The 12,367-nt window shown below is 39.1% G+C and overlaps 1 protein-coding gene across 3 annotated transcripts; it reads right to left on the reverse strand.

Moving 5' to 3' along the window:
- Positions 1-1,107: 1,107 nt before the first annotated feature.
- On the reverse strand, positions 1,108-11,608 carry LOC105180956 (uncharacterized). 3 transcript variants are annotated; one of them, XM_025306519.1, is made up of 4 exons: positions 11,440-11,608; positions 2,012-2,286; positions 1,543-1,737; positions 1,108-1,373 (listed from the first exon to the last, which is right to left on the reverse strand). In XM_025306519.1, exons 2-4 carry the CDS (start codon positions 2,224-2,226, stop codon positions 1,241-1,243), a joined length of 543 nt encoding a protein of 180 aa, XP_025162304.1. In that variant the 5' UTR covers positions 2,227-2,286; positions 11,440-11,608; the 3' UTR covers positions 1,108-1,240. The 3 variants fall into 3 exon arrangements, with proteins under 3 accessions (XP_025162304.1, XP_025162305.1, XP_025162306.1); XM_025306520.1 differs by lacking the exon at positions 11,440-11,608 and adding an exon at positions 5,522-6,046; XM_025306521.1 differs by lacking the exon at positions 11,440-11,608 and adding an exon at positions 3,522-3,598.
- Positions 11,609-12,367: the final 759 nt, after the last annotated feature.

Here is a 12,367-nt window from a genome sequence, read left to right on the forward strand (position 1 = left end):
AACTCTTTTAATCAGTAGAAATCATGAAAATGAAGAAAATCTTTCTCACTCGACTTTTGCTCGAGCCTCCTGGACGTGTCGGTTAACATATTGCAGAGAGAGAGAGAGAGAGAGAGAGAGAGAGAGAGAGAGAGGGATTCATAAAAAGCTATTAAACTTCAATAACTTCATCAACCGAGCAAAGTACACAGGCATAATTTAATATCTGTTTTACACTCGATCGTTGCTTAGCAAGCGTGTGCTACATAATGGTCTGTTTATACTGTGCATCATGCGGTCAACTGCACAATGACGTACTTATAGTTGCATATCTGCAGGCGCTTCCGACTATGCCAAGTAGTCCATCGTCTTGTTATTCCGATATTCCCCGTGAAATGTCTATGAAAAATATATCGTTCAATATGTCGAAATAACATGAACTTTCTTCTCCAAAATGAATGAAGTGTGTTTCTCACATTTCGTCATCATAGGACAGAGTCAATCGATTCGAACGCAACCAACAAGCTTTCCAGCGTGTGCCCCAGAGCTTTTGAGAAAATTCCAACATAAATTCGAAGCGTCCGAGCACGAAGGAGCTCGACAAGGAGGTCAGACCCGGCCAAACGAAATCAATTAAAAGAGGCGAGCGAAACTTCGTAGAGAAAAGAATGGAAGGAAAGGGGCGTTGTTAGCATTAGGAAGGTACTGTTTCCCAACAAGTCGTCGGCACGCTTCCGTTCGAATACAGAGAGTTGCGGCCGATTGAGGAGGTGGAATTGACAGGCAGCAAACGATACATCGAATTTACTCGTACTTTATGAAAACATTTTGCAAATATTTAAATAAGCATGATACATACATATATAAACATACATAGACATACATGCAGACGCGCGCAAGATATATATTTAAACAAAATGGAAAATTATCATTTTTGAATATCTTGATACTGTAAACCGATGTTTACAGTGTATCCTTTCTTTGAATATCTGTTCTCACATGCAGTTTACATTCACATATATAATATATATATATATATATACATACACACACACACACACACACATATATTTTATTTAATTATGTCTGAGGTTTCATGTATATCGTTTAACATACACCAAATGTATTAATTCTATCATACGTACTTACGAAACCAATAGAAATAATCGACCAAAATACCAAGAGCTCAACAAATTCACGTAATTATAGATTTCAAACTTTGGTCATAGCATAAATTTCGAGTTTAATAATTTGAGTTTATCTATACATCATAATCCGGATGTTCCAACGATGTTGTCGAGGTATTTTTTCTCACGAAAGGAGTAAGTCGATAAATCTCGTTCTCTTTAGCGGCAAGATCCTCTTTTGTACACCAAGGCAAAATAAATGGTAACCTGCGAAACAGATAAAATTTTATTTAACGTGATACATTTGTATCAGCGCTATATGATTGCGCGATTATTATATCTGTATTACTTTTCTCTTGTGTTATGCTTGAAAGATGTACACATGGAAGTTCACGCATTTTTTGTACACATGCATTGTTCACGAAGGTATTCTTACCGATGCGGTACACATCTTTGTATTTCATATATTATAATCTTTTCGGGTCTCTGCCTCGGAAATCGTTTTTCCGTTTCCGAAATGTTTGTCGACGAGTCTGGCATGTTCTCTTTGTTATCATTTAATAATTCGCGCTTTCTTCTCTCTATCCATGTATTTTCCAGCAAACGAGAGTTTTCCATGTTCTTATGGTAACTGAAGTTAAATTTAGATACATAAATACAAATGTCAATAGGTTGAATTTAAAGCATGTTGTACACGAAATATTCGCGTGCAATTTTTGCTCTTGACCAATAACTTTTTAAAAAGAAATTTACGACTAATCACGCGCAACTAAAGATGTTTTAATCAAAAATATTGCGAAATTGGAAAGATGGAGTACCACTGAGCTGTTCCTCAGAAAGTTGTTCTAACATTCATTAGTTTCATTAGCAGCGAAAGCTATTCACTACTTATATTCGCGACTTACCTAGGAAAATTGCAATTTTTCAGCTCGGGTGGTATATGAATACACATGTAAGACTCAACTGATGCATACGCATCGTTCTTGGCGACATCCCCTATGATACTATTCTTCTCTAAAGAAGTTTTGTCATCTGCTTCTGTGTTGGTTGGAAATCCCACAGCGACGAGTGTCCTCAATATGAGAAGGATGTAGATTGACCTCAACAATACGTTTCTCATTGTTCCCGTAAATCTTTGCAAAGGTCTTCAACTATCCGAATGCGTAGCAATACTGCAAAACTGCAAAAAATATTCACCTGTTTTTTACCGAATTTGTTACCGAATTTTGTGATAGATGTGTATATGTGTGCATGTGTGCATGTGTGCATGTGTGCGTGTGCGTGTGCGTGTGCGTGTACGTGTGCGTGTACGTATGCGTGTGTACGTGTGTTGTATGTAAAATTAATTTGATGTCAATGGGTTATACTCTATCATATATCACGCTGGTTTAACGCCTTGATAAATAATCTGTGTCGTACTTATTTTTTAGTCCGTATGCAGCTGTTGCTAACCGCATAATTTATAATTGCTGTTCATTTCAAAAATGTCGAAAAGAAAGAATGAGAAGAGGAGTATAAAATTCATTTTCACACAGCTGCCTTCAGCGGAATTATATGTAAATTATACATGTGCGCGCGTGCGCGCGCGTGTATATGTGTGTATCATCAGAATAAAATTAAACATTATCCTTGAATTCGACACGCTTTAGTCGTGTAAATCATTCAACATAAATCCAAACGAGACATTTTTATTCTGTTCAATCATTTATGCTGTCTCTCGCAATATCATTTATAACAAAAGTGAAAATATTAATATTGGATAAAAAATACACAAGAGAGAAAGAAACAATTATGTGTATCACGTATACTACTATTAAAAAGCACCAAGTATTCGTATGTATATAGGAAATACAGCAACGATTTGCATATTCAAGACAGGGACAGGGACAGGGGAGAAAAGCCAGGGAAAGGAAAAGTGAAATCAATAATGGTGTTATTGTGCTAGACAGTTGTTAGATAACATAATCATTCTGTTTGCCAGAATCGACTAGACGCTGGATGGTCCTTCCATTCCTTCTCTCGCTTCTAATCTCCAGCCTTCTCTTGCGCATTTCTCTTGCGTTACATTCTTCGACATCTCTGTAGCCGCTGACAGATCGCGCACGTAAATTCGTGGATTTTTCCAGCGAGGAAGGAATAATCCAGACAAGGTTTTTTGCATGAGTGCGACACATCTCTTCTCAATGTTGAAGCGTATCGCACATCGGAAAATCGATGTATGATATCGCGAAATTTATCAACTAATTGTAAACCCCATTTCAGACGCGTGCGTTAAGTATCTTAAGTATCTTGCGCACAAATCGCAAGAATAATTAAAACGCGATGTGAGATCTTACCGCGCGTCATGTGTAGCGTCAAACAAACGTAAAGCTCGATCGAGCTCGTAAGTGATGTTTCATCAGTTAAAGTACTCACGCGTAGTAGATCGCGGTAACACGTTCGCTTTCGCGGCTGATCCAACAAACGTACGATAGGATCGCGATCGCGATCGCGATCGATCGCCGCCGGCGCCGGTCTGATCCGGTCTGATTCGCGCGCGGTGCAAAAAGTTTAGCCGCTGTTGCTGCTGCTAGACACGCCGCTCGTCAATTGCGACCTTCAATTACGGTCGCATATTTCGAAGCCATGATCGCGACGGTGACGACGACCGACGGCGACGGTCGGCTGCGAAAACGCAAAAATCGCTATGTGACAGCGAATAAACCGCGGCTGCTCGCGGCCTACTCTCTCGTCTCCGTCTCATATCCCCAAGGAATATTCTTCGAACAACAAACTTGTATTTACACGAAAGGCAAATTGTCGTCATTCCGACGAAGAAGCGGCGCCGTCTACACAACTCGTCCGTGTCGTATACGACGATAAAGGAGCTGCTGCGAAGTTACTAACGCGACTGCATTTATCAATGCTTAATTTATATCTCGAAAATATCGACTCAGCATGCGACCTGCGCAATCTCTCGTTCACCAAGATTAGAAGTTCCTGCAGTCTTCCGCTTCGCGACCGCGGATTTGCCTAAACGACAACGCGAACGCTCCCACATCAAAATTGACACTCACCGTCGAATAAGTGGTTGAACAAACTCGGTCGCTGAATGAATGACGTTCCGCTAGAACAGGACGTGAATTTCAAACATCGCCGTCGCGTTTGGCGCATTTCGTCGTTTCTGCCTTTAATTTAACCACTCCTTTTAATTTAACAATCTCGTCATCGTCGTGATGTAGTCGCAATATTATTTGCCGGGTTGCACCGCGAGAAATTGTCAGTGTTTAATCGCACGAACATCCGACGACGATTTGTTACTCTACATATAAATGCACATAGGTGTGATGATGATGATATGCGCGCTATGTTAACTTATTTGCGTGCTCCTTGCTGGATATCTCACAGTGGAAACGCATACCATATGCAGGACTTCCGAATTTCCCTGATCGATTGCTCGACGTCGACTTTTGTCGACTTGTATAAAAGGTAGACAGTACGCCGAACTGAGTCTGAGTTCTAAAGCGAGAATTAGAAGCGAGAAAACGAAACGTAATTAGCGATGTTTTAATCGTGACGAACATCAAGATTCTTATTCTTATTTCCAACGAAGATCACGGCTGGCAAAATGCACTCGAGAGGAACGTATTCTCTCCGACTGATAATCCACTTTTACCGCGAGTACATAAGTTGCTCTATAAATTTTTTCTAATGGATCCTCAGACAAAATAAGCAATTTCACTCGAAATAATTGTCAAAATATTGCCGCACGAAATTGCATGAGTAAATGCTTCAATTTTGACTTCGTATGAACAAATATTTCGATTAAACAGTCGATTAAAATAAATGTGAAATGACAATGAAGTACATCAGGCTCATCCTGATATTTCCAATGAGTAAGTAAAGTATTCATTCGACCATTCAAAAAGCCGAATTCGCTCTATATGAATGAGAAAGACTATACTTTTCGAATGAAATCTCACTCCAAGAAATTCAGAAAATAAATCCCCTATAAATTCTCGCTGAAAATCGAGTGGATAATGAAAATGGATAATTTCCAATTCGTACAATAAATTCGCGACAGAACAGAGTGCGCTTCATAGATAGGCATAGATATTCACAGAGTCAGATCTATTACATTTGAGATCGTTGAAATTTCATCTTAAGACGCTATGTAGCCAATAAAACAGCCCTTACCTTCATCTTACTTTTACCTTTTTCTCAAACTGAACTTTAAGCGACCTCAAGTATACACAAGATCTATTCACATAAATACCACTGCCCACAATTACGCGGGATGTTCCGTGATACATGTTTAGCTGGCCAGCCGACGGACTGAAAATCTAATGAAAAACGAACGGCGAAGAGAAATAATTTAGAGGGAATTAAGAGAGAAACGATGCGGTATCAGACCGAACGGAAGCAACGAGACTCACCTCGCGAACTTTCGCTTTCTCGAATCCTTGCTGGCGAGAGGAACGTTCACCGCCTATCTTCGTGGTTGACTCTTCGCAAAGTGCGAATATTACTTCTCCCTGGATGTTGATCGTCTTCGCCGGAGTTTTCGCAAAGTCACGTCGCCTTCGCGCCGTCGCGACGATAAATGATAGGACCGGACTTTATCTCTGTCGAGGGGAAAATCACGAATTCTTTCGAATTCAGCTATCGTGTCGAAAGCGAATGTAATTTGTGCCAGAACAACCCGAGTCGAATCTCTCGAGAGAGAACAAACGAATCGCGAAAAGATTCGTCGCACGGTGCGTCCAGTTTCTCGACGAACCGATCAAGAGCAACGTGATTCAGTCGGTGGTCCGAGACAAATCTCCCTGGAAAGATGTCGAAATGCGACAGAAGCGCGAAGGTTCGGGTGGACAAAGGAGACGAGAGCCGAATGAGGCGAGAAGCACGTAGAGTCGCATCCGCGTTAACGTCGGCTGTGCTACTGCTACGAATAGAAGGATATGTCGCGATATGTTCGTCGGAAGAGATCAAAACAGATAGTTCCAGGTCCCTACCACAATTTTCCACTCTTGCCACAGCCACGTCACGACCACGAGGTCTCGCATCGACAAATCGACGACGCGATGTCGGGGGTGTGGCGGACAAGGCACAAGAGGATGTCGACGCGTGCTCGTCGTCGGCGGGGTATGTTTCTTGTTATGGGTCCACTGAATACGTCAACATTGACGACGGGAAGAAGGTGCCGTTCGTATGCAATATTTCGACGGTGAGAAACAGGTGTACAAAAACACATCGAGATCCCTGTTTATTTTTTCTTCTTTTTTCGACGACAATCACGGATCGCCGATTCTGCGACCGACGTTCGAATTCTCTCGTACGTTATCGTCGATCAAACGCGAGATCGAATGCGTCAGCATAAGAAATATGTATATAGATATATATAGAAATATATATATATATATATATATAAATTGCATCTTATCGACGCGTTTGCGAGAAACAAGAGAAAAAAAGTTTGGAACCACATTCGTGAGTATTTTTGCAACAACCAGCTTGAAACTATTTTCTCTCTTTTGCCGAAAATATCACGACTCGCACAGATTGGTATCTAGAAAAATTTCGAAAGTAAGAAAAGAAAAAAAACTCTTCTGTATTTCTTGATGCGAACATATCTTCAAAATCGCATATTCGTACGCGATTCAACGTTAGCCGTACTCTGTGATTGTTCCTTCAGCAGGTTATTATTTCACTCCGCGCTCTGACGGAATCGGCGAAAAGAATCGTAAATTTCGTGTCACGAGTCTTAAAACTTTCCCAAGAGTAAGAAGAGTAGTAGCGATAATTGTATATGGTGCAACGCATAATATTAATAGAATTTGGACTTCATCTAATTTCGTTTGAGATATAATGAACATAAGTTTCAGCAGACGCGCTTAAAATAACTAGGGTCGAATAAAATGATAAATGACGAACGAGGTCCCGCTGATATTGCCGCGTCATAAGTAAAGAAATACACAAATAATACTGTAAACATAAGTTACACGTGTCACCCTGGTTCCTCTATCTCATTAATAACCCTGAGGTTACTTAGCATCAGTTATCGCTTATTTAATCTGGAGGTCAAGAGTACATAAGCTCTTATATAATAAGTAATGCTGACCGATGATTACCCGTCAATAAACAATGCGAACTTATTCAACCGGGCGTTCGATCGTCAGGTACATTAACATAGAAACCTGGTCATGTGAAAACTCCTCAATTTTGCCGAGTTTTTTATCTCGATATTAAGTTTTCCCTCAGTATCTTATCTAGATATTTCACCGTTTAATAAAAATATAATAATAAAATATAATAAACATATAATAAATAAGTATAATAAATATAATATAATAAATATATAATAAATTACGGTATACTTCGTAAAAATATACTATGTGGCACATGTCGCTCAGAAACGTTTACAAGACTTTAGTAATAAACAAAACTATGTGCTTGTTAATTATGTACTTGGTTAATTATATTGATCGCATTTCTTTTTAACAAAATTAATGAAACATGTGCGTTTTTTTAAATGTTCGTTTTGTACTTTTTGTGCTGTTATATTTTAGCTATATTTTTGTTGTAATACATTTTGTTTTGGTACGTTTAGTTTTGGTATGTTTCTTTTTTATATTTTTTGGTTTGGTACTTCTTTTCATATGTACTCGGCATTGTTTTTCTTTTTCGTAAAGACTTTTTGTTATGATTTTACTGCTTTTTGTGTAAATTATTTGTGTACAAATCTTATTAGATTACTCTTTTTCAGCAAAGAAAATGTATGCATTTTTAGAATTTCGAGGCCAACTACATTTTTTTATTTTAAAATTATTAATTAAAATCCATTCTGTGCACTTAACACGCACAACGTTTGTATAATATCCATCGGTTATGCTTTCACCATTGTGGAAAAATGCACTAATGATTTGATATATATTCGTGCCTAAATTATATTTAACTATTATCTATTATCTAAAGTAAAAACAATCGGTTCCGCGAGAGAAAATTTGACTGAAAGAAACGCGATTTGATTCTAGATCAATTGGTCCTTCAAAAAACTTTCTTCCGCATATAATGAGCAATAAAGAATAGAATGACGTTTACATAAGTAATGCGTAAGCGTCTAAAGCGAACGCAGAGATAATGCAATGCTTATTTTATTTATTAACTTGTATAATAATAATAATTATTATTGTTGTTGTTATAATTTCCATGCTTAAGATATTTGACTCGGAAGATCAATTGATCCTGAAATTCCGGAAAAGCTACCACGGTCACTTTGTTTTATATATACTCGGCGTTGCGCCGCGTCCGCGGCGCTTGATATTTTGAGGTCGTCGGCATACAATAAAAAGTCACAATTCTTAAATAAAAACATCAATGTCATTGATGAAAAGGTTAGAAAAGGATGAAAAAGAAGTGGGCCGAGGTGAGACCCCTGCGACACTCCAGATGTACCATATTAATAAACAAAATTAATCTCGTTACACAACAAACGATCCACCCTTCTTCCGCTTACGTCATGAGCTCGGATGCATTTTGCATTCGTCAACAGGCTGTGGAGGGTCGCACTACATTCATTTGTTTCTGCTTCAGACACTTTCTCAAAGAATTTAGCAAAATTACACACATACTTCGACGCCCAAGCTCGCAGTTATAGTACGCACTCAAGTGCGTAAACAGGACCTAATGTGCGCGCGCGTACATATTGCTTGAATAAATATAAAAAATACTAATACTGAATTCATTCTATAACTTGATATTACAAATGAGATGCGCATGCTAAACACAAACGGTGTATATGTCATCCGCGTCTGAATCGTCTGAAGGAACTGCATGAAAATAGCGATATAGCATCGATATCGGCTTTCGGCGGCTTCTACAAAATGCGCCAGACACGCGCACCGGCAATCAATCGCAATCATTGTAATTATCGTTTGCCGTTTGCCCGGAGAGCAATAACCAATTACTCCAGAGCGATTCAGAGAGATTCCGTTTTGACCCGTGCGAATCTCGAGGATACCCTCGAAGATAATACGCCGCAGTGGCAATCCACTCGCGGATCCCGTCGGCATCTCGATAAGTTAAGTAACGAACAATCAGGCCCGCTTTTACTTGCCCGCACGTGGCCGCATGTCGGTATACGTACGCATGCACAGAATACACGCAACAAACTCCAAAAAGTCGAGGGTGCGTGCGACTTGGCCGTAATGGCTAATTCAATAATGGAAAATTAGTTGTCGAGCAAATACGCATAATCGTGACTGATCTTTGTCACTACCGTTGTACGACAGGCAATTGACATCACGAGGGTCTCTTCTCGATGCTCTTCGATGCACTCAGACACGGGCCGACAGATTGATGTTACTAATTATCGTGTCGTCGTTTTATTTTCAATTTATGACTCAATTCGAATTCGAATAATATTTTTCAGTCTCCGGTGTTTTGGAAACAGATACGAAAGAAGAAACGAAAAAAGAAGATACCAAATTGAAGAGTTCAAGGGTTAACCCACTTTCGTAAGAACTTGGAAATATCAATCTTATAAGCTCGAGATATTATTTCTTTCTTATATTTTCTCTCTTTCTCCTTTTAATTCTAATTGCTCCTCTCGAACTTTTAAATGTGATTTTTATATCGCAACTGCTGCTTGTGCCGCGGACTCTACGTTTGTCATTAAAGTCTCGAGGTAGAGGAAAGTTAATTTTTAATTAACTTTTCTCGCTGCCCCGTGGCAAGAAAGTCGCCTTGTATAACAATGGTGATGAAGATTAGTCGCGATTACGTGTGTCGCACGTCAGCTAATTTTCCATTTAAACAATTTAATCTAAGCTATCGGGACAATGTTTTACACGTCGATAATGCGCATAGTTGCTGCAATGTTTGTGTGCAATTTTCTTTTTTCAACTTGCTCTTAAAAAGCTGTTAGACGTGATGACTAGACTCGTATTTTTAGCGGGCGAATACGTATATCAGTATTCGACAAGAAAAATTGATTATCAAGTACGCATATAATCAAATACGCACTTAGGTAAATGTGTAATAACGTTGTTACGTCACCCATGCGATTAAATAGTATTTCGAAATATAGCATACTTAAACAGATTCTTTTTAGATGGAATATTGTCGACGAGGATTGTTTGCGAGATAAAATTACCTAACGAAAAGCTATGTCGCATGGCAGAAAAAAAATCAGTAACTCCAGAGAAAGAGAAGAAGAGAGCAGGCAAGGAGAGAAACAAAGAGAAAGATAGAAAGGTAAGGATGAGACAGCAATAGAATCAAATAACAATGCGAACAGATTGTGCAATCAAGAATTTGACCTGTCGACCTGTTATTTATCTACATCTATACTCACATATGTGCACACACACGCGCATTCTCTCTCTCCTCTCTCTCTCTCTCTCTCTCTCTCTCTCTCTCTCTCTCTCTCTCTCTCTCTCTCTCTCTCAAACGACATGTCTCGTAATTTAGTTACAACGATTTCATCGGTATTAAAGAATTATCTTTCCAAAAACAAGACACATGTTTTACAGCTCTGCATATGTTCAGTTGAAAAATGTCACATGTATATATCTTTCTTGATCGAACTCGAAGGATAGTTGATCAATTATGTGTGTCTGTGAGGTAAATTAATAAGTTGGAATAATAATGTAAGCGTAATTCTCCGACGACAAAAAACAGCAGTGTTGTTTGCCGCTTTTTGTTCAAATAAAATGCAATTGAACGAATAATGAAATTTGACACAAAAAATATGATACATAATTGTGATTATTATATCGAATATAAGCGATACGATACAAGAGATATATGCAATTCAAACGTAGAAATATACGAACACGATGTGAGAGAGTTTGACGCCTATAATTCACACACGACCGCTCAACGCACGCTCGTAGGTATGGTGGTCTCTTTATAGGCGCACGCAAAATCCAATTATCACTTTTATCACTCATCGCGTATATGCGGCGTAGCATTCAACATATAGGCCACAATTAATTTCTTCTCGCAAATTAGGGACAAGTGCAATCAATCGATTTACTATTTTTACAGTTTGCTGCATCTGACAGTTGTGCGTAAAAAATTGCACCAAGTTTAAATGATGATTGAAATTACAAACTAATTCAAATCATTCTATCCCATTTAGCGTGACATCGTAATTCGAAATACACGTGTAAAATTTAATCGAAATAATTGATCAACAATCTCTTTCGGTTATTCCAAAGTGTATTCCAAGTGTACGAAATACAACAAAAACTCCTTGGTTATACGAGTCTTCGCGAGAATACCCGGTAGAGAATAATGGCCAAAGTGTCCATTCGTGAATTTTAGTCATTGTGTTTTCGAGATTCCTCACCTCTCCGTGTCTCGTTGCGTGTCTCCCGCGATAAGTGACGCGTCCGGAACTCGTATTAAGAACGATCCTTACGGATCGATAGTGGTACCGTGCAGTCGCGTCGCGAGGAGCACGAAGATGCGAGTAATTAATACTTCACTCCGCTGCTCGGCGGCAAATGTTTACGACGAGTAGCCGCGCCGCGGCTACAATTAATTCGAGGCGAGTTAAGAGCACAAAGAGTACATACCTGGCAGCGGACCAAGACGTTACGCTACAACGTGTAACGCACAATGTTATCCGGATCTTCGTACGTATCGATGTACGTACGTACGGACGATTACCGGATATGGATGGACGGCTTCATTTGCCGCGCAGACCTACCTTTCTTGCCCTAAACTCCTTCAAAAATGCCCGAAAATGTTCAGAAAATGCTCGAATAGTACCGCAGCTAAATCATACGTTATAAAAAGAAACCGAGTCAACAGCTTGGCTTGGCTTGGCTTACGGTCAAATAACCCTGGCGCACCAGTATTACCGAATATCCAGATTGACTTTATCCCCGTCGATGATATTTTATTTTCATTTCAGAAACAAAGCTTCCCGGTGTGCACTCGATAATGGCGTGATGCACTTGCGAGGAAGGTAGAACAAACTCTTACACAAATATCAATTATATAGCAGCTGATACTTCGATATTGTTGGTAACGACAAAGTGACTGAGGAACAAACCTTTATCTATTTTATTATATTTAATTTATTTTTCTTTTATTTATTTATTTTATTTATTTTATTATAGTAAGTTTGCTCCTCAGTCGTTTGTTCAGTCAGCTCGTCAGCCACTTTGTCGTCATCAACAATATCAAAGAATCAGCTGTTACATAATTGAGAAATGAAAAACAACGAGGCACATACGACTCGATTCAGCGGGCAATTCAGCGTCGGGAAT

This window comes from Harpegnathos saltator, unplaced genomic scaffold, assembly GCF_003227715.2.
Source record: "Harpegnathos saltator strain DR-91 unplaced genomic scaffold, Hsal_v8.6 scaffold785, whole genome shotgun sequence".
NCBI classification, from domain to species: domain Eukaryota; kingdom Metazoa; phylum Arthropoda; class Insecta; order Hymenoptera; family Formicidae; genus Harpegnathos; species Harpegnathos saltator.